This window comes from Nerophis lumbriciformis, linkage group LG25 (genome assembly GCF_033978685.3).
Source record: "Nerophis lumbriciformis linkage group LG25, RoL_Nlum_v2.1, whole genome shotgun sequence".
Lineage (NCBI taxonomy): Eukaryota > Metazoa > Chordata > Actinopteri > Syngnathiformes > Syngnathidae > Nerophis > Nerophis lumbriciformis.
This window is the reverse complement of record NC_084572.2, coordinates 41,591,566-41,618,550: the sequence shown is the minus strand read 5'-3', so window position 1 is coordinate 41,618,550 and position 26,985 is coordinate 41,591,566. Positions and strand designations below refer to the sequence as shown.

General features: G+C 25.5%; 1 protein-coding gene across 5 annotated transcripts in view; it reads left to right on the top strand.

The window, feature by feature from the left end:
* apbb2b (amyloid beta (A4) precursor protein-binding, family B, member 2b) overlaps positions 1 to 26,985 on the top strand; it is a 301,890-nt gene that overhangs the window by 114,570 nt on the left and 160,335 nt on the right. Inside the window, exons 1-2 of one of the 5 annotated variants that reach the window (XM_061984441.2) lie at positions 20,956 to 20,977; positions 21,010 to 21,386. The exons of the other annotated variants lie outside the window; for them this stretch is intronic. Coding sequence (XP_061840425.1) covers positions 21,311 to 21,386 — 76 coding nt within the window. The 5' untranslated portion in view covers positions 20,956 to 20,977; positions 21,010 to 21,310. Of the gene's footprint in view, positions 1 to 20,955; positions 20,978 to 21,009; positions 21,387 to 26,985 lie in introns of those variants that run through there. 5 annotated transcript variants of the gene reach the window in all.

The following is a 26,985-nucleotide window of genomic DNA, read 5'->3' as shown; positions in this document are numbered from 1 at the left end:
CAGTGTCGACTTTTTTCTTACAAAATTGGGAACATTTCTCATATTTTTTCTGTTCCTGTAATATTGCAATATTTTCTCATAAAATTATAATTTTTTTAAATGTTAAATTATTACTTTTTAATGCCAAATGGTGACATTTGTCATATAAAATTCTAAATTTTATCACAATATTGCCAAGTTTTTTTTTAAGTGCTCCCCCTCTGGCTAACATATGAAATAACAAGTATGTGTAAGAAATTGAAATGCGCCCCCTTTGGCCAAAATTAATTTAAAAAATAAAATAAATATGTATATAGAGACATACTGTAATAAAGAAGTAAATCATAAAGATTAAAAACAAATTACAAACAAAACAAAGAAAAAAATAAAATAAATTAAAAGCAGTCTTTTTCTCACAGTGTTGACTTTTTTCCTATAAAATTGGGAACAATTTAAAATTAAAATGATTAGTTTTTAATGCCAAATGGTGACATTTGTCATATAAAATTCTGACTTTTATCACAATGTTGCCAATTTTTTTTTTTAAGTGCTCCCTCTCTGGTCAACATATGAAATAACAAGTGTGTGTAAGAAATTGAAATGCGCCCACTTTGGCCAAAATCAATTTAAAAAATAAATTAAATATGTATATAGAGACATACTGTGATAACTTGAAGTAAATCATGAAGATTAAAAACCAATTACAAACAAAACAAAACAAAAAAGTAAATTTATTCAAAGCAGTCTTTTTCTCACAATGTCGACTTTTTTCTTACAAAATTGGGAACAATTTCTCATATTTTTTCTGTTTCTGTAATATTGCAATATTTTCTCATAAAATTACTACTTTTTTAATGTAAAATTTTTACTTTGTAATGCCAAATTGTGACATGTGTCATATAAAATTCGGACTTTTATCACAATATTGCCATTTTTTTTTAAAAGTGCTCCCTCTATGGTCAACATATGAAATAACAAGTGTGTGTAAGAAATTGAAATGCGCCCACTTTGGCCAAAATTAATTTAAAAAATTAATAATTAATATGTATATAGGGACATACTGTAATAACTTGAAGTAAATCATGAAGATTAAAAACCAATTACAAAAAAAAAGGAAATGAATTAAAAGCAGTCTTTTTCTCACAGTGTCGACTTTTTTCTTATAAAATTGGGAACAATTTCTCATATTCTTTCTGTTTCTGTAATATTGCAATATTTTCTCATAAAATTATTACTTTTTTTTAATGTAAAATGATTCCTTTTTAAAAAGAAATTCAAATGCCCCCCTTTGGTGAAAATTCATTAAAAAAAAAAGATAATATGTGGTGATTTAGGGCTATATAAATAAACATTGATTGATTGATTGATACAGAGACTTACTGTAATAATTTGAAGTAAATAAAGATTAAAAACCAATTACAAACAAAACAAACAAAAAAAGTAAATGAATTAAAAGCAGTCTTTTTCTCACAGTGTCGACTTTTTTCTTATAAAATTGGGAACAATTTCTCATATTCTTTGTTTCTGTAATATTGCAATATTTTCTCATTAAATTATTCCTTTTTTTAATGTAAAATGATTCCTTTGTAATGCCAAATGGTGACATTTGTCATATAAAATTCTGACTTTTATCACAGTATTGCCAATTTTTTTTAAAAGTGCTCCCCCTCTGGCCAACATATGTAGTAACAAGTGTATGTAAGAAATTGAAATGCGCCCCCTTTGGCCAAAATTAATATAATAAAATTAAATAATATGTACAGTATATAGAGACAAACTGTAATAATTTGAAGTAAATAATGAAAATTAAAAACCAATTACAAACAAACAAAAAAAGTAAATTAATTAAAAGCAGTCTTTTTCTCACAATGTGTCGACTTTTTTCTTATAAAATTGGGAACAATTTCTCATATTCTTTCTGTTTCTGTAATATTGCAATATTTTCTCATAAAATTATTACTTTTTTTAATGTACAATTATTATTTTTTAATGCCCAATGGTGACATTTGTCATATAAAATTCTGACTTTTATCACAATATTGCCAATTTAAAAAAAAAAAAGTGTTCCCCCTCTGGCCAACATATGAAATAACAAGTGTGTTTAGAAATTCTAATGCGCCCCCTTTGGCCAAAATTCATAAAAAAAAAAAATATATATATATATATATATATATGTATACAGAGACTTACTGTAATAATTTGAAGTAAATAATGAAGATTAAAAACCAATTACAAACAAAACAAACAAAAAAAGTAAATTAATTAAAAGCAGTCTTTTTCTCAGTGTTGACTTTTTTCTTACAAAATTGGGAACAATTTCTCATATGTTTTCTGTTTCTGTAATATTGCAATATTTTCTCATAAAATTACTACTTTTTTAATGTCAAATTATTACTTTGTAATGCCAAATGGTGACATTTGTCATATAAAATTCGTACTTTTGTCACAATATTGCCTTTTTTTTTTTAAGTGCTCCCCCTCTGGCCAACATATGAAATAACAAGTGTGTGTAAGAAATTGAAATGCGCCCCCTTTGGCCAAAATTAATTTAAAAAATAAAATAAATATGTATATAGAGACATACTGTAATAAAGAAGTAAATCATAAAGATTAAAAACAAATTACAAACAAAACAAAGAAAAAAATAAAATAAATTAAAAGCAGTCTTTTTCTCACAGTGTTGACTTTTTTCCTATAAAATTGGGAACAATTTAAAATTAAAATGATTAGTTTTTAATGCCAAATGGTGACATTTGTCATATAAGATTCTGACTTTTATCACAATGTTGCCAATTTTTTTTAAAAAAGTGCTCCCTCTCTGGTCAACATATGAAATAACAAGTGTGTGTAAGAAATTGAAATGCGCCCACTTTGGCCAAAATCAATTTAAAAAATAAATTAAATATGTATATAGAGACACACTGTAATAACTTGAAGTAAATCATGAAGATTAAAAACCAATTACAAACAAAACAAAACAAAAAAGTAAATTATTTTAAGAGGTCTTTTTCTCACAATGTCGACTTTTTTCTTACAAAATTGGGAACATTTCTCATATTTTTTCTGTTTCTGTAATATTGCAATATTTTCTCATAAAATTATAATTTTTTTAAATGTTAAATTATTACTTTTTAATGCCAAATGGTGACATTTGTCATATAAAATTCAAAATTTTATCACAATATTGCCAAGTTTTTTTTTAAGTGCTCCCCCTCTGGCTAACATATGAAATAACAAGTATGTGTAAGAAATTGAAATGCGCCCCCTTTGGCCAAAATTAATTTAAAAAATAAAATAAATATGTATATAGAGACATACTGTAATAAAGAAGTAAATCATAAAGATTAAAAACAAATTACAAACAAAACAAAGAAAAAAATAAAATAAATTAAAAGCAGTCTTTTTCTCACAGTGTTGACTTTTTTCCTATAAAATTGGGAACAATTTAAAATTAAAATGATTAGTTTTTAATGCCAAATGGTGACATTTGTCATATAAAATTCTGACTTTTATCACAATGTTGCCAATTTTTTTTTAAAAAAGTGCTCCCTCTCTGGTCAACATATGAAATAACAAGTGTGTGTAAGAAATTGAAATGCGCCCACTTTGGCCAAAATCAATTTAAAAAATAAATTAAATATGTATATAGAGACATACTGTGATAACTTGAAGTAAATCATGAAGATTAAAAACCAATTACAAACAAAACAAAACAAAAAAGTAAATTATTTTAAGAGGTCTTTTTCTCACAGTGTCGACTTTTTTCTTACAAAATTGGGAACATTTCTCATATTTTTTCTGTTCCTGTAATATTGCAATATTTTCTCATAAAATTATAATTTTTTTAAATGTTAAATTATTACTTTTTAATGCCAAATGGTGACATTTGTCATATAAAATTCTAAATTTTATCACAATATTGCCAAGTTTTTTTTTAAGTGCTCCCCCTCTGGCTAACATATGAAATAACAAGTATGTGTAAGAAATTGAAATGCGCCCCCTTTGGCCAAAATTAATTTAAAAAATAAAATAAATATGTATATAGAGACATACTGTAATAAAGAAGTAAATCATAAAGATTAAAAACAAATTACAAACAAAACAAAGAAAAAAATAAAATAAATTAAAAGCAGTCTTTTTCTCACAGTGTTGACTTTTTTCCTATAAAATTGGGAACAATTTAAAATTAAAATGATTAGTTTTTAATGCCAAATGGTGACATTTGTCATATAAAATTCTGACTTTTATCACAATGTTGCCAATTATTTTTTTTAAGTGCTCCCTCTCTGGTCAACATATGAAATAACAAGTGTGTGTAAGAAATTGAAATGCGCCCACTTTGGCCAAAATCAATTTAAAAAATAAATTAAATATGTATATAGAGACATACTGTGATAACTTGAAGTAAATCATGAAGATTAAAAACCAATTACAAACAAAACAAAACAAAAAAGTAAATTAATTCAAAGCAGTCTTTTTCTCACAATGTCGACTTTTTTCTTACAAAGTTGGGAACAATTTCTCATATTTTTTCTGTTTCTGTAATATTGCAATATTTTCTCATAAAATTACTACTTTTTTAATGTAAAATTTTTACTTTGTAATGCCAAATTGTGACATGTGTCATATAAAATTCGGACTTTTATCACAATATTGCCATTTTTTTTTAAAAGTGCTCCCCCTCTGGTCAACATATGAAATAACAAGTGTGTGTAAGAAATTGAAATGCGCCCACTTTGGCCAAAATTAATTTAAAAAATTAATAATTAATATGTATATAGAGACATACTGTAATAACTTGAAGTAAATCATGAAGATTAAAAACCAATTACAAAAAAAAAGGAAATGAATTAAAAGCAGTCTTTTTCTCACAGTGTCGACTTTTTTCTTATAAAATTGGGAACAATTTCTCATATTCTTTCTGTTTCTGTAATATTGCAATATTTTCTCATAAAATTATTACTTTTTTTTTTATGTAAAATGATTCCTTTTTAATGCCAAATGGTGACATTTGGTATAAAAAATTCTGACTTTTATCACAATATTGCCAATTTTATTTAAAAAGTGCTTCCCCTCTGGCCAACATATGAAATAACAAGTGTGTGTAAGAAATTCAAATGCCCCCCTTTGGTGAAAATTCATAAAAAAAAAAAAAGATAATATGTGGTGATTTAGGGCTATATAAATAAACATTGATTGATTGATTGATACAGAGACTTACTGTAATAATTTGAAGTAAATAAAGATTAAAAACCAATTACAAACAAAACAAACAAAAAAAAGTAAATGAATTAAAAGCAGTCTTTTTCTCACAGTGTCGACTTTTTTCTTATAAAATTGGGAACAATTTCTCATATTCTTTGTTTCTGTAATATTGCAATATTTTCTCATTAAATTATTCCTTTTTTTTAATGTAAAATGATTCCTTTGTAATGCCAAATGGTGACATTTGTCATATAAAATTCTGACTTTTATCACAGTATTGCCAATTTTTTTTAAAAGTGCTCCCCCTCTGGCCAACATATGTAATAACAAGTGTATGTAAGAAATTGAAATGCGCCCCCTTTGGCCAAAATTAATATAATAAAATTAAATAATATGTACAGTATATAGAGACAAACTGTAATAATTTGAAGTAAATAATGAAAATTAAAAACCAATTACAAACAAACAAAAAAAGTAAATTAATTAAAAGCAGTCTTTTTCTCACAATGTCGACTTTTTTCTTATAAAATTGGGAACAATTTCTCATTCTTTCTGTTTCTGTAATATTGCAATATTTTCTCATAAAATTATTACTTTTTTTAATGTACAATTATTATTTTTTAATGCCCAATGGTGACATTTGTCATATAAAATTCTGACTTTTATCACAATATTGCCAATTTAAAAAAAAAAGTGTTCCCCCTCTGGCCAACATATGAAATAACAAGTGTGTTTAGAAATTCTAATGCGCCCCCTTTGGCCAAAATTCATTAAAAAAAAAAAATATATATATATGTATACAGAGACTTACTGTAATAATTTGAAGTAAATAATGAAGATTAAAAACCAATTACAAACAAAACAAACAAAAAAATGTATTAATTAAAAGCAGTCTTTTTCCTCAGTGTTGACTTTTTTCTTACAAAATTGGGAACAATTTCTCATATTTTTTCTGTTTCTGTAATATTGCAATATTTTCTCATAAAATTACTACTTTTTTAATGTCAAATTATTACTTTGTAATGCCAAATGGTGACATTTGTCATATAAAATTCGTACTTTTGTCACAATATTGCCTTTTTTTTTTTTTTAAGTGCTCCCCCTCTGGCCAACATATGAAATAACAAGTGTGTGTAAGAAATTGAAATGCGCCCCCTTTGGCCAAAATTAATTTAAAAAATAAAATAAATATGTATATAGAGACATACTGTAATAAAGAAGTAAATCATAAAGATTAAAAACAAATTACAAACAAAACAAAGAAAAAAATAAAAATAAATTAAAAGCAGTCTTTTTCTCACAGTGTTGACTTTTTTCCTATAAAATTGGGAACAATTTAAAATTAAAATGATTAGTTTTTAATGCCAAATGGTGACATTTGTCATATAAAATTCTGACTTTTATCACAATATTGCCAAATTTTTTTAAAAAGTACTCCCCCTCTGGTCAACATATGAAATAACAAGTGTGTGTAAGAAGTTGAAATGCGCCCCCTTTGGCCAAAATTAATTAAACAAATAAAAAATGAATATGTATATAGAGACATACTGTAATAATTTGAAGTAAATAATGAAGATTAAAAAAATATATATAAAAAAAAAAAAAAAAATAACTATTTCGAATTTTCAAATGCAAACCAATAATTTGAAGTAAATAATGAAGATTAAAAACCAATTACAAAAATAAATAAATAAATAATTAAAAGCAGTCTTTTTCTCACAGTGTCGACTTTTTTCTTATAAAATTGGGAACAATTTCAAATTAAAATTATTAGTTTATAATGCCAAATGGTGACATTTGTCATATAAAATTCTGACTTTTATCACAATATTATCACAAAATAATAAAAAAAAAAAAAAGTGCTCCCCCTCTGGCCAACATATGAAATAACAAATGTGTGTAAGAAATTGAAATGCGACCCCTTTGGCCAAAATGAAAAAATAATAAAAATAAATTAATATGTATATAAAGACATACTGTAATAATTTGAAGTAAATAATGAAGATTTAAAAAAATTATAAAAAATTAAAATAAAATAAACAACTATTTCGAATTTTCAAATGCAAACCAAAAAACGAATTTTGCGCCATTTTTTTTCTATTTTAATTTCTGAAACAAAAGTTGGACAACTATTTAATGAGACTTTTTAAAAAGGACAATAGAACTCCTGTTGAACAAAGACAAAAACATGCTAAACGCAGAGAAAAAGCTCAAATACTCTTTCCGGTTCAATTTGTCATCACGCAGATAAACTTACATTTTTGCATTTTGGATGAACATGAATTGGATTTTTGTGTTTATCTGGAAAAATTAAAATCCATAAAAGGAAAACAGCACAAAATCCAATTTTATGGCAATATTTGAATGAAAATCAACCCTTTTTTGTTTGTTTTAAAATCTGCCTTATATAATAAAAATCGAAAAAACTTTGTTTTTTGGTTTTGCATTTCACAATTGGAAATAGAATGAACGGAAGGGTACACGGACCTAAAAGCTTACCTTTTTTTATATTTGCATAGTAGTATTATTGTTTTAAAGTTGCATTTTCCAGAGGTCTCAAGAAGGTAGGAAACACAAGAATGTGTGTATGGGAAGTTTCCGGCCAGTCATGAGTTAAAAGTGGAGCAGACTGAATATCACTTCATCCACAATCGCCACATGCTTTTTGTTGCTCCCATTCCGCACAGGAAGTGACTATTTTGGCTCCTTATGATGGAGTCTGTTGCAGCACATTTCTCATCTGTGGTCTTTTGTTTAAGAGAATTGGAAAGAAGAAATGCTAAGAGGCTGAGGATGCCAGCCAGGCCTCAATCCAGCGCCAGGTTTCATCTCTTTCTGGACGCTCGTCTCTTGCCCATCCAGGCAGATTTTATTTTTCCATCAACTTTTTTGTGCTGGCGTTCTGTTTAGTTTGGCAAAATAGAAGCGAAGAGCCGAGCACAGTTAGAAATGAGTCCAGCCTGGTGACAATAACATTGTCCAATAGTCGTAGCTGAAGGCTGGTACTATTATACAGCATTATTCACATGTGAATAACATAAATACAGTCTATTATACAGCATTATTCACATGTGAATAACATAAATACAGTCTATTATACAGCATTATTCACATGTGAATAACATAAATACAGTCTATTATACAGCATTATTCACATGTGAATAATATAAATACAGTCTATTATACAGCATTATTCACATGTGAATAACATAAGTACAGTCTATTATACAGCATTATTCACATGTGAATAACATAAATACAGTCTATTATACAGCATTATTCACATGTGAATAACATGAATACAGTCTATTATACAGCATTATTCACATGTGAATAATATAAATGCAGTCTATTATACAGCATTATTCACACGTGAATAACATAAATACAGTCTATTATACAGCATTATTCACACGTGAATAACATAAATACAGTCTATTATACAGCATTATTCACATGTGAATAACATAAATACAGTCTATTATACAGCATTATTCACATGTGAATAATATAAATACAGTCTATTATACAGCATTATTCACATGTGAATAACATAAATGCAGTCTATTATACAGCATTATTCACATGTGAATAATATAAATGCAGTCTATTATACAGCATTATTCACATGTGAATAATATAAATGCAGTCTATTATACAGCATTATTCACATGTGAATAACATAAATACAGTCTATTATACAGCATTATTCACATGTGAATAATATAAATGCAGTCTATTATACAGCATTATTCACATGTGAATAATATAAATACAGTCTATTATACAGCATTATTCACATGTGAATAATATAAATACAGTTTATTATACAGTATTATTCACATGTGAATAATATAAATACAGTCTAGTATACAGCATTATTTACATGTGAATAATATAAATACAGTCTATTATACAGCATTATTCACATGTGAATAACATAAATACAGTCTATTATACAGCATTATTCACATGTGAATAACATAAATACAGTCTATTATACAGCATTATTCACATGTGAATAATATAAATACAGTCTATAATACAGCATTATTCACATGTGAATAACATAAATACAGTCTATTATACAGCATTATTCACATGTGAATAACATAAATACAGTCTATTATACAGCATTATTCACATGTGAATAATATAAATAGTCTATTATACAGCATTATTCACATGTGAATAACATAAATACAGTCTATTATACAGCGTTATTCACACGTGAATAATATAAATACAGTCTATTATACAGCATTATTCACATGTGAATACTATAAATACAGTCTATTATACAGCATTATTCACATGTGAATAATATAAATACAGTTTATTATACAGCATTATTCACATGTGAATAATATAAATACAGTCTATTATACAGCATTATTCACATGTGAATAACATAAGTACAGTCTATTATACAGCATTATTCACATGTGAATAACATAAGTACAGTCTATTATACAGCATTATTCACATGTGAATAATATAAATACAGTCTATTATACAGCATTATTCACATGTGAATAATATAAATACAGTCTATTATACAGCATTATTCACATGTGAATAATATAAATACAGTCTATTATACAGCATTATTCACATGTGAATAATATAAATGCAGTCTATTATACAGCATTATTCACATGTGAATAATATAAATGCAGTCTATTATACAGCATTATTCACATGTGAATAATATAAATACAGTCTATTATACAGCATTATTCACATGTGAATAATATAAATACAGTCTATTATACAGCATTATTCACATGTGAATAATATAAATGCAGTCTATTATACAGCATTATTCACATGTGAATAACATAAATACAGTCTATTATACAGCATTATTCACATGTGAATAATATAAATGCAGTCTATTATACAGCATTATTCACATGTGAATAATATAAATACAGTCTATTATACAGCATTATTCACATGTGAATAATATAAATACAGTTTATTATACAGTATTATTCACATGTGAATAATATAAATACAGTCTAGTATACAGCATTATTTACATGTGAATAATATAAATACAGTCTATTATACAGCATTATTCACATGTGAATAACATAAATACAGTCTATTATACAGCATTATTCACATGTGAATAACATAAATACAGTCTATTATACAGCATTATTCACATGTGAATAATATAAATACAGTCTATTATACAGCATTATTCACATGTGAATAATATAAATGCAGTCTATTATACAGCATTATTCACATGTGAATAATATAAATACAGTCTATTATACAGCATTATTCACATGTGAATAATATAAATACAGTCTATTATACAGCATTATTCACATGTGAATAATATAAATACAGTCTATTATACAGCATTATTCACATGTGAATAACATAAATACAGTCTATTATACAGCATTATTCACATGTGAATAACATAAATACAGTCTATTATACAGCATTATTCACATGTGAATAATATAAAGACAGTCTATTATACAGCATTATTCACACGTGAATAACATAAATACAGTCTATTATACAGCATTATTCACATGTGAATAATATAAATACAGTCTATTATACAGCATTATTCACATGTGAATAATATAAATACAGTCTATTATACAGCATTATTCACATGTCATGTCTTGATGTGACTGAGACTGAACCAACCTCTGCTTGCAGTTCAGTTCACATTGTTGGAAGTAAAAATGTCCTCTTGTTTATTTTCTTCTGCCAAAGGTCAGTCCAGTCACGTGTTTGTCACGGTCGTGTCAAAACATTCCAATGACATTCCCTTTCGACCCCCCGGGGCCTCAGAAAGCCTCTTAAAGTTCCTAGACAGATCGCTGGTCTTACCAGTAGAAGCTCTCAGCTTGTCTGACTTGTGAAGCCCAATAGCTGCTTCATTTCTGACACAATTCCTCCTCACTTGTGCTTTTACTGACTTTTTGTACAAACCCCCAAAACTAGTGAAGTTGTCAGGTTGTGTAAATGGTCAATAAAAAGAGAATCCTTTTCAACTTATATTCAATTGAATAGACTGCAAAGACAAGATATTTCATGTTCACACTGAGAAACTTTATTATTTTTTGCAAATATTAGCTCATTTGGAATTTGATGCCTGCAACATGTTTCATAATATCAATTTTTTTTATCCCATAATTGCAATTTTTTATCTTGGAATTTGAACTTTTTATCTCATAATGTTGACTTTCATAGCCCATAATTTCGACTTTTTATCTCATAATCATGACTTTTTATTTTATAATTTCGATATTTTTTTTAATCTCATAACTATGACTTTTAATATCATAAATTCGATAGTTTATCGCAGAATTTTGATTTTTTTTTTACCTCATTATTATGACATTTAATCTCATAATATCAATTTTCTCATAATTTCAAAATGATCCACCCTCATAATTATGACTTTATATCTCATAATTGGGAGTTTTTATCTTGTAATTTTGATTTTTTTTATCTCATAACTATGACTATTTTCATAATTTCGATTTTTTATCCCATAATTATGACTTTTTATCTCATAATTTCGATTTTTTTTTCCTTATAATTTCGACTTTCTTATCTAATCATTTCGACTTGTTTCCCCTAATAATTATGATTTTTAATCTCATAATTTAGATTTTTTTTTTATTCTTCCATAATTATTTTATGTTTAGTGGCGTAAACGGGCTTCCATAGTTTTGAGTAGTTTCACATGATCGAGTATTTTCCAACATTCCACACTACAAAATAAAAGCATGTACAATATCATTTGTACCGATATCATATCAGATTAATATCCGTATCGGCCAATACTCGGTATCGTATAACAATAACAATGTCGCCTTTAATACAAAGTTGACAAAAAGTTATATCTTTAAATATTACAAACTCCAAAAGCAGTGAAGTTGTCAGGTTGTGTAAATGGTAAATAAAAAGAGAATCCTTTTCAACTTATATTCAATTGAATAGACTGCAAAGACAAGATATTTCATGTTCACACTGACCAACTTTATTATTTTTTGCAAATATTAGCTCATTTGGAATTTGATGCCTGCAACATGTTTCATAATCTCAATTTTTTTATCCCATAATTGCAATTTTTTATCTTGGAATTTGAACTTTTTATCTCATAATGTTGACTTTCATAGCCCATAATTTCGACTTTTTATCTCATAATCATGACTTTTTATTTTATAATTTCGATTTTTTTTTTTATCTCATAACTATGACTTTTAATATCATAAATTTGATAGTTTATCCCAGAATTTTGATTTTTTTTTTTTTACCTCATTATTATGACATTTAATCTCATAATATCAATTTTCTCATAATTTCAAAATGATCCCCCCTCATAATTATGACTTTATATCTCATAATTGGGAGTTTTTATCTTGTAATTTTGATTTTGTTATCTCATAACTATGACTATTTTCATAATTTCGACTTTTTATCCCATAATTATGACATTTTATCTCATAATTTTGATAATTTTTTCCTTAAAATTTCGACTTTCTTATCTAATCATTTCGACTTGTTTCCCCTAATAATTATGATTTTTAATCTCATAATTTAGATTTTTTTATTTTTATTCTTCCATAATTATTTTATTTTTAGTGGCAAAAACGGGCTTCCATAGTTTTGAGTAGTTTCACATTATCTCATAATTATGACTTTTTATGTCATAATTTTGACTTTCATATCCCATAATTTCGACTTTTTATCTCATAATCATGACTTTTTATTTTATAATTTCGATTTTTTTTTATCTCATAAATATGACATTTAATCTCATAATTTCAAAATGATCCCCCCTCATAATTATGACTTTATATCTCATAATTGGGAGTTTTTATCTTGTAATTTTGATTTTGTTATCTCATAACTATGACTATTTTCATAATTTCGACTTTTTATCCCATAATTATGACTTTTTATCTCATAATTTCGATTTTTTTTTCCTTATAATTTCGACTTTCTTATCTAATAATTCCAAAAAAATGTATCCCATAATTGCAATTTTTTTATCTTGGAATTTTAACTTTTTATCTCATAATGTTGACTTTCATAGCCCATAATTTCGACTTTTTATCTCATAATCATGACTTTTTATTTTATAATTTCGATTTTTTTATTTATCTCATAACTATGACTTTTAATATCATAAATTCGATAGTTTATCCCAGAATTTTAAATTTTTTTACCTCATTATTATGACATTTAATCTCATAATATCAATTTTCTCATAATTTCAAAATGATCCCCCCTCATAATTATGACTTTATATCTCATAATTGGGAGTTTTTATCTTGTAATTTTGATTTTGTTATCTCATAACTATGACTATTTTCAATAATTTCGACTTTTTATCCCATGATTATGACTTTTTATCTCATAATTTCGATTTTTTTTCCTTATAATTTCGACTTTCTTATCTAATAATTCTAAAAAAATGTATCCCATAATTGCAATTTTTTATCTTGGAATTTTAAATTTTTATCTCATAATGTTGACTTTCATAGCCCATAATTTCGACTTTTTATCTCATAATCATGACTTTTTATTTTATAATTTAGATTTTTTTATTCATCTCATAACTATGACTTTTAATATCATAAATTCGATAGTTTATCCCAGAATTTTAATTTTTTTTACCTCATTATTATGACATTTAATCTCATAATATCAATTTTCTCATAATTTCAAAATGATCCCCCCTCATAATTATGACTTTATATCTCATAATTGGGAGTTTTTATCTTGTAATTTTGATTTTGTTATCACATAACTATGACTATTTTCATAATTTCGACTTTTTATCCCATAATTATGACTTTTTATCTCATAATTTCGATATTTTTTTCCTTATAATTTCGACTTTCTTATCTAATAATTCTAAAAAAAATTATCCCATAATTGCAATTTTTTATCTTGGAATTTGAACTTTTTATCTCATAATGTTGACTTTCATAGCCCATAATTTCGACTTTTTATCTCATAATCATGACTTTTTATTTTATAATTTCGATATTTTTTTTAATCTCATAACTATGACTTTTAATCTCATAAATTCGATAGTTTATCCCAGAATTTTGATTTTTTTTTACCTCATTATTATGACATTTAATCTCATAATATCAATTTTCTCATAATTTCAAAATGATCCCCCCTCATAATTATGACTTTATATCTCATAATTGGGAGTTTTTATCTTGTAATTTTGATTTTGTTATCTCATAATTATGACTATTTTCATTATTTCGACTTTTTATCCCATAATTATGACATTTTATCTCATAATTTCGATATTTTTTTCCTTATAATTTCGACTTTCTTATCTAACAATTTCGACTTGTTTCCCCTAATAATTATGATTTTTAATCTCATAATTTAGAGTTTTTTATTTTTATTCTTCCATAATTATTTTATGTTTAGTGGCAGAAACGGGCTTCCATAGTTTTGAGTAGTTTCACATGATCGAGTATTTTCCAACATTCCACACTACAAAATAAAAGCATGTACAATATCATTTGTACTGAAATCATATCAGATTAATATCCGTATCGGCCAATACTCGGTATCGTATAACAATAACAATGTCGCCTTTAATACAAAGTTGACAAAAAGTTATATCTTTAAATATTACAAACCCCAAAACTAGTGAAGTTGTCAGGTTGTGTAAATGGTAAATAAAAAGAGAATCCTTTTCAACTTATATTCAATTGAATAGACTGCAAAGACAAGATATTTCATGTTCACACTGAGAAACTTTATTATTTTTTGCAAATATTAGCTCATTTGGAATTTGATGCCTGCAACATGTTTCATAATATCAATTTTTTTTATCCCATAATTGCAATTTTTTATCTTGGAATTTGAACTTTTTATCTCATAATGTTGACTTTCATAGCCCATAATTTCGACTTTTTATCTCATAATCATGACTTTTTATTTTATAATTTCGATATTTTTTTTAATCTCATAACTATGACTTTTAATCTCATAAATTTGATAGTTTATCCCAGAATTTTGATTTTTTTTTTTACCTCATTATTATGACATTTAATCTCATAATATCAATTTTCTCATAATTTCAAAATGATCCCCCCTCATAATTATGACTTTATATCTCATAATTGGGAGTTTTTATCTTGTAATTTTGATTTTGTTATCTCATAATTATGACTATTTTCATAATTTCGACTTTTTATCCCATAATTATGACTTTTTATCTCATAATTTCGATATTTTTTTCCTTATAATTTCGACTTTCTTATCTAATAATTCTAAAAAAATGTATCCCATAATTGCAATTTTTTATCTTGGAATTTGAACTTTTTATCTCATAATGTTGACTTTCATAGCCCATAATTTCGACTTTTTATCTCATAATCATGACTTTTTATTTTATAATTTAGATTTTTTTATTTATCTCATAACTATGACTTTTAATATCATAAATTCGATAGTTTATCCCAGAATTTTAATTTTTTTTACCTCATTACGACATTTAATCTCATAATATCAATTTTCTCATAATTTCAAAATGATCCCCCCTCATAATTATGACTTTATATCTCATAATTGGGAGTTTTTATCTTGTAATTTTGATTTTGTTATCTCATAATTATGACTATTTTCATAATTTCGACTTTTTATCCCATAATTATGACTTTTTATCTCATAATTTCGATATTTTTTTCCTTATAATTTCGACTTTCTTATCTAATAATTCTAAAAAAATGTATCCCATAATTGCAATTTTTTATCTTGGAATTTTAACTTTTTATCTCATAATGTTGACTTTCATAGCCCATAATTTCGACTTTTTATCTCATAATCATGACTTTTTATTTTATAATTTAGATTTTTTTATTTATCTCATAACTATGACTTTTAATATCATAAATTCGATAGTTTATCCCAGAATTTTAAATTTTTTTACCTCATTACGACATTTAATCTCATAATATCAATTTTCTCATAATTTCAAAATGATCCCCCCTCATAATTATGACTTTATATCTCATAATTGGGAGTTTTTATCTTGTAATTTTGATTTTGTTATCTCATAACTATGACTATTTTCATAATTTCGACTTTTTATCCCATAATTATGACTTTTTATCTCATAATTTCGATATTTTTTTCCTTATAATTTCGACTTTCTTATCTAATAATTTCGACTTGTTTCCCCTAATAATTATGATTTTTAATCTCATAATTTAGATTTTTTTATTTTTATTCTTCCATAATTATTTTATTTTTAGTGGCAAAAACGGGCTTCCATAGTTTTGAGTAGTTTCACATTATCTCATAATTATGACTTTTTATGTCATAATTTTGACTTTCATATCCCATAATTTCGACTTTTTATCTCATAATCATGACTTTTTATTTTATAATTTTTTATTTTTTTTTATCTCATAACTATGACATTTAATCTCATACTTTCAAATTTCTCATAATTTCAAAATGATCCCCCTCATAATTATGACTTTATATCTCATAATTGGGAGTTTTTATCTTGTAATTTTGATTTTGTTATCTCATAACTATGACTATTTTCATAATTTCGACTTTTTATCCCATAATTATGACTTTTTATCTCATAATTTCGATATTTTTTTCCTTATAATTTCGACTTTCTTATCCAATAATTCTAAAAAAATGTATCCCATAATTGCAATTTTTTATCTTGGAATTTTAAATTTTTATCTCATAATGTTGACTTTCATAGCCCATAATTTCGACTTTTTATCTCATAATCATGACTTTTTATTTTATAATTTCGATATTTTTTTTTATCTCATAACTATGACTTTTAATAACATAAATTTGATAGTTTATCCCAGAATTTTGATTTTTTTTTTACCTCATTATTATGACATTTAATCTCATAATATCAATTTTCTCATAATTTCAAAATGATCCCCCCTCATAATTATGACTTTATATCTCATAATTGGGAGTTTTTATCTTGTAATTTTGATTTTGTCATCTCATAACTATGACTATTTTCATTATTTCGACTTTTTATCCCATAATTATGACTTTTTATCTCATAATTTCGATATTTTTTTCCTTATAATTTCGACTTTCTTATCTAACAATTTCGACTTGTTTCCCCTAATAATTATGATTTTTAATCTCATAATTTAGATTTTTTTTTTTTTTATTCTTCCATAATTATTTTATGTTTAGTGGCAGAAACGGGCTTCCAAAGTTTTGAGTAGTTTCACATGATCGAGTATTTTCCAACATTCCACACTACAAAATAAAAGCATGTACAATATCATTTGTACTGATATCATATCAGATTAATATCCGTATCGGCCAATACTCGGTATCGTATAACAATAACAATGTCGCCTTTAATACAAAGTTGACAAAAAGTTATATCTTTAAATATTACAAACCCCAAAACTAGTGAAGTTGTCAGGTTGTGTAAATGGTCAATAAAAAGAGAATCCTTTTCAACTTATATTCAATTGAATAGACTGCAAAGACAAGATATTTCATGTTCACACTGAGAAACTTCATAATAAATCATTAATAATCCTTAACTTAGAATTTAATGGCAGCAACACATTGCAAAAAAAGGCATTGTTACCAGTGTGTTACATGGCCTTTCCTTTTAACAACACTCAGTAAAGGTTTGGGAACTGAGGAGACACATTTTCGAAGTGGAATTCTTTCCCATTCTTGCTTGATGTACAGTACCCGCACTCTTTTACTATGAAGCCACGCTGTCGTAACACCTGGCTTGGCATTGTCTTGCTGAAATAAGCAGGGGCGTCCATGATAACAACATATGTTGCTCCAAAAGCTGTATGTACCTTTCAGCATTAATGGTGCCTTCACAGATGTGTAAGTTACCCATGTCTTGGGCCACTAATACACCCCCATACCATCACACATGCTGCCTTTTACACTTTCACCCGAGAACAATCCCCATGCTTCTTTTCCTCTTTGTTCCAGAGGACACCACGTCCTCAGTTTCCAAAAATAATTTGAAATGTGGACTCGTCAGACCACAGAACACTTTTCCACTTTGCATCAGTCCATCTTAGATGAGCTCAAGCCCAGCGAAGCGTTTCTGGGTGTTGTTGATAAATGGCTTTGGCTTTGCATATGTTATTATGAATGTTACTACATGACATATATACTTACATCATGTATATATTACATGTTATTATGAATGTTACTACATGACATATATACTTACATCATGTATATATTACATGTTATTATGAATGTTACTACATGACATATATACTTACATCATGTATATATTACATGTTATTATGAATGTTACATGACATATATACTTACATCATGTATATATTACATGTTATTATGAATGTTGCTACATGACATATATACTTACATCATGTATATATTACATGTTATTATGAATGTTACTAGATACTACATATATACTTACATCATGTATATATTACATGTTATTATGAATGTTACTACATGACATATATACTTACATCATGTATATATTACATGTTATTATGAATGTTACTACATGACATATATACTTACATCATGTATATATTACATGTTATTATGAATGTTACTAGATACTACATATATACTTACATCATGTATATATTACATGTTATTATGAATGTTACTACATGACATATATACTTACATCATGTATATATTACATGTTATTATGAATGTTACATGACATATATACTTACATCATGTATGTATTACATGTTATTATGAATGTTACATGACATATATACTTACATCATGTATATATTACATGTTATTATGAATGTTACTACATGACATATATACTTACATCGTGTATATATTACATGTTATTATGAATGTTACATGACATATATACTTACATCATGTATATATTACATGTTATTATGAATGTTACATGACATATATACTTACATCATGTATATATTACATGTTATTATGAATGTTACTACATGACATATATACTTACATCATGTATATATTACATGTTATTATGAATGTTACATGACATATATACTTACATCATGTATATATTACATGTTATTATGAATGTTACTACATGACATATATACTTACATCATGTATATATTACATGTTATTATGAATGTTACATGACATATATACTTACATCATGTATATATTACATGTTATCATGAATGTTACTACATGACATATACTTACATCATGTATATATTACATGTTATTATGAATGTTACTACATGACATATATACTTACATCATGTATATATTACATGTTATTATGAATGTTACTACATGACATATATACTTACATCATGTATATATTACATGTTATTATGAATGTTACTACATGACATATATACTTACATCATGTATATATTACATGTTATTATGAATGTTACTAGATACTACATATATACTTACATCATGTATATATTACATGTTATTATGAATGTTACTACATGACATATATACTTACATCATGTATATATTACATATTACTATGAATGTTACTACATGACATATATACTTACATCATGTATATATTACATATTATGAATGTTACTACATGACATATATACTTACATCATGTATATATTACATGTTATTATGAATGTTACTACATGACATATATACTTACATCATGTATATATTACATGTTATTATGAATGTTACTACATGACATATATACTTACATCATGTATATATTACATGTTATTATGAATGTTACTACATGACATATATACTTACATCATGTATATATTACATGTTATTATGAATGTTACTACATGACATATATACTTACATCATGTATATATTACATGTTATTATGAATGTTACTACATGACATATATACTTACATCATGTATATATTACATGTTATTATGAATGTTGCTACATGACATATATACTTACATCATGTATATATTACATGTTATTATGAATGTTACTAGATACTACATATATACTTACATCATGTATATATTACATGTTATTATGAATGTTACTACATGACATATATACTTACATCATGTATATATTACATGTTATTATGAATGTTACTACATGACATATATACTTACATCATGTATATATTACATGTTATTATGAATGTTACATGACATATATACTTACATCATGTATATATTACATGTTATTATGAATGTTACTACATGACATATATACTTACATCATGTATATATTACATGTTATTATGAATGTTACATGACATATATACTTACATCATGTATATATTACATGTTATTATGAATGTTACTACATGACATATATACTTACATCATGTATATATTACATGTTATTATGAATGTTACTAGATACTACATATATACTTACATCATGTATATATTACATGTTATTATGAATGTTACATGACATATATACTTACATCATGTATATAAAACGCTGACGGAGCATTTTACAGGTGTAATAGTGCGACTCTCTTTACCTCAATTGTGAGCTGACTTTTGCTAGTGTTTATTTACAAGTTAGAATGCACACAAAAAGAACAACACGTGTGTTCCTCTCTTACATAACAAGGACTGTGAATCGTAGACAATTTAAAAGAAGTGCAATCCTCTCGAAAACACACACACTTGCATCGTCTGCTGACACAGCCATGTTGTTTTCCCAGGTGTGTGTCACATTCCTCAAGGGATGTTGCGGTTCGAGGGGGGGGGGGGGGGGCATGACATGGCTTTCGCACTGGCGAGTCAAAACAAACACACACACACACACACACTTATGCAGAGTTGTGCGAGAGGTCTCAGGACACGCACCGGAGACACGTCGGAGCCATTTTTCCTTTTTTTTTTAGGATGGGTCACGGCTTCGTCCTCCTAAAGCGTGAAAGATGATAGAGGGCTGGTTGCCGGGCAACCACGTGAGGCGAAGACATTTGTGATAAACATTCAGTGCGCAGCCAACCTCCATCTTTTTGCCGTCTCTCTCTCGCCCCTTCTTGGCGTCCTCTCTCCCTCCCTCGCCTCCTTCCCGCCCGTCCTCTCTAGTCTCCTTCCTGGCGTCCTCCCTCGCCTCCTTCCCGCCGTCTCCTTCTGGACTTCCGACTTGTTTTTTCCCCCGCCGTGGTTGCCGTATGAGGCAGCCGGCAGCCTCCGCGATGATGCTGGGGAAGGACTACATGCTGGCTATTGTCATTGTCAATTACGAGGGTACGTGTGTGTGTGTGTGTGTGTGACATGTGACTTATAACCGTGCATGTGTGTTTACTTTTTGAGTTTATGTTGTCATTCATGTCCCGTCCCACTGAGAGCTGCATGCTGACTGTACCGTGACTCAATACACGTATTTACATCAATTATCACGTGTGATGATGGTCCACATGCTGAAGGTGACGCTGCAAACTCGCTGTGAATGTGTCTTCATCCACATCCACCTGTCTGCTACACACACACACACACACACACACACACACACTTGTAGTGGATCCACGCACTGACCTAGTTTTGTACCAGACCCCAGGAGTGCTCGCTCATTTTTTCACTTCTCTAATGTAGAGCAGTACCAGTACCAAAATGTATTTCCATACTTTTCAGTACTTTTCTAAATAAATATAATTGTTTATATTTATTTGGAAAAGTACTGAAAAGTATGGAAATATATTTTGGTATTGAAAACATGTAAAAAAAAAGATTTTGTGATAGTAAACAATATCACAAAATCCTTTTTACATTTTTTTCAATACCAAAATATATTTCCATACTTTTCGGTGCTTTTCTAAATAAATATAAACAATATTGTTTACTATCACAAAATATTTTTTTTAATTTTTTCAGTACCAAAATATATTTCCATACTTTTCGGTACTTTTCTAAATAAATATAAACAATATTGTTTACTATCACAAAATATTTTTTTAATTATTACAGTACCAAAATATATTTCCATATTTTTCGGTACTTTTCTAAATAAATATAAACAATATTGGTTACTATCACAAAATCTTTTTTACATTTTTTCAGTACCAAAATATATTTCCATACTTTCCGGTACTTTTCTAAATAAATTTAAACAATATTGTTTACTATCACAAAATCATTTTTAAATTTTTTCAGTACCAAAATATATTTCCATACTTTCCGGTACTTTTCTAAATAAATATAAACAATATTGTTTAGTATCACAAAATCTTTAAAAAAAAAAGTTCAGTACCAAAATATATTTCCATACTTTTCGGTCCTTTTCTAAATAAATATAAACAAAATTGTTTACTATAACAAAAAAATATATTTTTAAAATTTTTTCAGTACCAAAATATATTTCCATACTTTTCGGTACTTTTCTAAATAAATATAGACAATATTGTTTATTATCACAAAATCTTAAAAAAAAAAAATTCAGTACCAAAATATATTTCCATACTTTTCGGTACTTTTCTAAATAAATATAAACAATATTGTTTACTAACACAAAATATTTTTTTAATTTTTACAGTACCGAAATATATTTCCATACTTTTCGGTACTTTTCTAAATAAATATAAACAATATTGTTTACTATCACAAAATCTTATTTAAATTTTTTCAGTACCAAAATATATTTCCATACTTTTCGGTACTTTTCTAAATAAATATAAACAATATTGTTTACTATCACAAAATCTTTAAAAAAAAAAGTTCAGTACCAAAATATATTTCCATACTTTTCGGTACTTTTCTAAATAAATATAAACAATATTGTTTACTATCACAAAATCTTTAAAAGAAAATGTCAGTACCAAAATATATTTCCATACTTTTCGGTACTTTTCTAAATAAATATAAACAATATTGTTTACTATCACAAAATATTTTTTTTAATTTTTTCAGTACCAAAATATATTTCCATACTTTTTGGTACTTTTCTAAATAAATATAAACAATATTGTTTACTATCACAAAATCTTTATTTTTTTATTTTTTCAGTACCAAAATATATTTCCATACTTTTCGGTACTTTTCTAAATGAATATAAACAATATTGTTTACTATCACAAAATATTTTTTTTAATTTTTACAGTACCAAAATATATTTCCATACTTTTCGGTACTTTTCTAAATAAATATAAATAATATTGTTTACTATCACAAAATCTTTAAAAAAAAAAAAAAGAGTTCAGGACCAAAATATATTTCCATACTTTTCGGTACTTTTCTAAATAAATATAAACAATATTGTTTACTATAACAAAAAAAAATATTTTTTAAATTTTTTCAGTACCAAAATATATTTCCATACTTTTCGGTACTTTTCTAAATGAATATAAACAGTATTGTTTACTATCACAAAATATTTTTTTAATTTTTACAGTACCAAAATATATTGCCATACTTTTCGGTACTTTTCTAAATAAATATAAACAATATTGTTTACTCAATCAATCAATCAATCAATGTTTATTTATATAGCCCTAAATCACAAGTGTCTCAAAGGGCTGCACAAGCCACAACGACATCCTCGGTACAGAGCCCACTATCACAAAATCTTTAAAAAAAAAAAAAGTTCAGGACCAAAATATATTTCCATACTTTTCGGTACTTTTCTAAATAAATATAAACAATATTGTTTACTATAACAAAAAAATATATTTTTTAAATTTTTTCAGTACCAAAATATATTTCCATACTTTTCGGTACTTTTCTAAATGAATATAAACAATATTGTTTACTATCACAAAATATTTTTTTAATTTTTACAGTACCAAAATATATTTCCATACTTTTCGGTACTTTTCTAAATAAATATAAACAATATTGTTTACTATCACAAAATCTTTAAAAAAAAAAAAAAGTTCAGGACCAAAATATATTTCTATACTTTTCGGTAATTTTCTAAATAAATATAAACAACATTGTTTACTATAACAAAAAAATATATTTTTAAAATTTTTTCAGTACCAAAATATATTTCCATACTTTTCGGTACTTTTTTAAATGAATATAAACAATATTGTTTACTATCACAAAATCTTTAAAAAAAAAAGTTCAGTACCAAAATATATTTCCATACTTTTCGGTACTTTTCTAAATAAATATAAACAATATTGTTTACTATCACAAAATATTTTTTTAATTTTTACAGTACCAAAATATATTTCCATACTTTTCGGTACTTTTCTAAATAAATATAGACAATATTGTTTACTATCACAAAATCTTTAAAAAAAAAAAAGTTCAGTACCAAAATATATTTCCATACTTTTCGGTACTTTTCTAAATAAATATAAACAAAATTGTTTACTATAACAAAAAAATATATTTTTTAAATTTTTTCAGTACCAAAATATATTTCCATACTTTTCGGTACTTTTCTAAATAAATATAAACAATATTGTTAACTATCACAAAATCTTTTTTACATTTTTTCAGTACCAAAATATATTTCCATACTTTTCGGTACTTTTCTAAATAAATATAAATAATATTGTTTATTATCACAAAATCTTTATTTTTTATTTTTTCAGTACCAAAATATATTTCCATTCTTTTCGGTACTTTTCTAAATAAATATAAACACTATTGTTTACTATCACAAAATCTTAAAAAAAAAATTCAGTACCAAAATATATTTCCATACTTTTCGGTACTTTTCTAAATAAATATAAACAATATTGTTTACTATCACAAAATCTTAAAAAAAAAAATTCAGTACCAAAATATATTTCCATACTATTCAGTACTTTTCTAAATAAATATAAACAATATTGTTTACTATAACAAAAATATATATTTTTTAAATTTTTTCAGTACCAAAATATATTTCCATACTTTTCAGTACTTTTCTAAATAAATATAAACAATATTGTTAACTATCACAAAATCTTTTTTACATTTTTTCAGTACCAAAATATATTTCCATACTTTTCGGTACTTTTCTAAATAAATACAAACAATATTGTTTACTATCACAAAATCTTTATTTTTTACTTTTTCAGTACCAAATTATATTTCCATACTTTTCCATACTTTTCTAAATAAAATAAACAATATTGTTTATTATCACAAAATCTTTTCTAAATTTTTTCAGTACCAAAATATATTTCCATACTTTTCGGTACTTTTCTAAATAAATATAAACAATATTGTTTACTTTCACAAAATCTTTTTTTAAATTTTGTCAGTACCAAAATATATTTCCATACTTTTCAGTACTTTTCTAAATAAATATAAACAATATTGTTTACTATCACAAAATCTTTTTTTAAATTTTTTCAGTACCAAAATATATTTCCATACTTTTCGGTACTTTTCTAAATAAATATAAACAATATTGTTTACTATCACAAAATCTTATTTAAATTTTTTCAGTACCAAAATATATTTCCATACTTTTCGGTACTTTTCTAAATAAATACAAACAATATTGTTTTACTATCACAAAATCTTTAAAAAAAGATGTTCGGTACCAAAATATATTTCCATTCTTTTCGGTACTTTTTTAAATAAATATAAACAATATTGTTTACTATCACAAAATCTTATTTAAATTTTTTCAGTACCAAAATATATTTCCATACTTTTCGGTACTTTTCTAAATAAATATAGACAGTATTGTTTACTATCACAAATGTTTTTATTTTTTCAGTACCAAAATATATTTCCATACTTTTCGGTACTTTTCTAAATAAATACAAACAATATTGTTTTACTATCACAAAATCTTTAAAAAAAAAAGTTCAGTACCAAAATATATTTCCATTCTTTTCGGTACTTTTTTAAATAAATATAAACAATATTGTTTACTATCACAAAATCTTATTAAAATGTTTTCAGTACCAAAATATATTTCCTTACTTTTCGGTACTTTTCTAAATAAATATAAACAATATTGTTTACTATCACAAAATAAAAATAAAAAAAAGAAGTTCAGTACCAAAATATATTTCCATACTTTTCGGTACTTTTCTAAATAAATACAAACAATATTGTTTACTATCACAAAATCTTTAAAAAAAAATGTTCAGTACCAAAATATATTTCCATTCTTTTCGGTACTTTTTTAAATAAATATAAACAATATTGTTTACCATCACAAAATCTTATTAAAATGTTTTCAGTACCAAAATATATTTCCTTACTTTTCGGTACTTTTCTAAATAAATATAAACAATATTGTTTACTATCACAAAATAAAAATAAAAAAAAGAAGTTCAGTACCAAAATATATTTCCATACTTTTCGGTACTTTTCTAAATAAATACAAACAATATTGTTTACTATCACAAAATCTTTAAAAAAAAATGTTCAGTACCAAAATATATTTCCATTCTTTTCGGTACTTTTTTAAATAAATATAAACAATATTGTTTACTATCACAAAATCTTATTAAAATGTTTTCAGTACCAAAATATATTTCCTTACTTTTCGGTACTTTTCTAAATAAATATAAACAATATTGTTTACTATCACAAAATTAAAAAAAAAAAAAGAAGTTCAGTACCAAAATATATTTCCATACTTTTCGGTGCTTTTCTAAATAAATATAAACAATATTGTTTACTATCACAAAATATTTTTTTAATTTTTTCAGTACCAAAATATATTTCCATACTTTTCGGTACTTTTCTAAATAAATATAAACAATATTGTTTACTATCACAAAATCTTATTTAAATTTTTTCAGTACCAAAATATATTTCCATACTTTTCGGTACTTTTCTAAATAAATATAAACAATATTGTTTACTATCACAAAATCTTTAAAAAAAAAAGTTCAGTACCAAAATATATTTCCATTCTTTTCGGTACTTTTTTAAATAAATATAAACAATA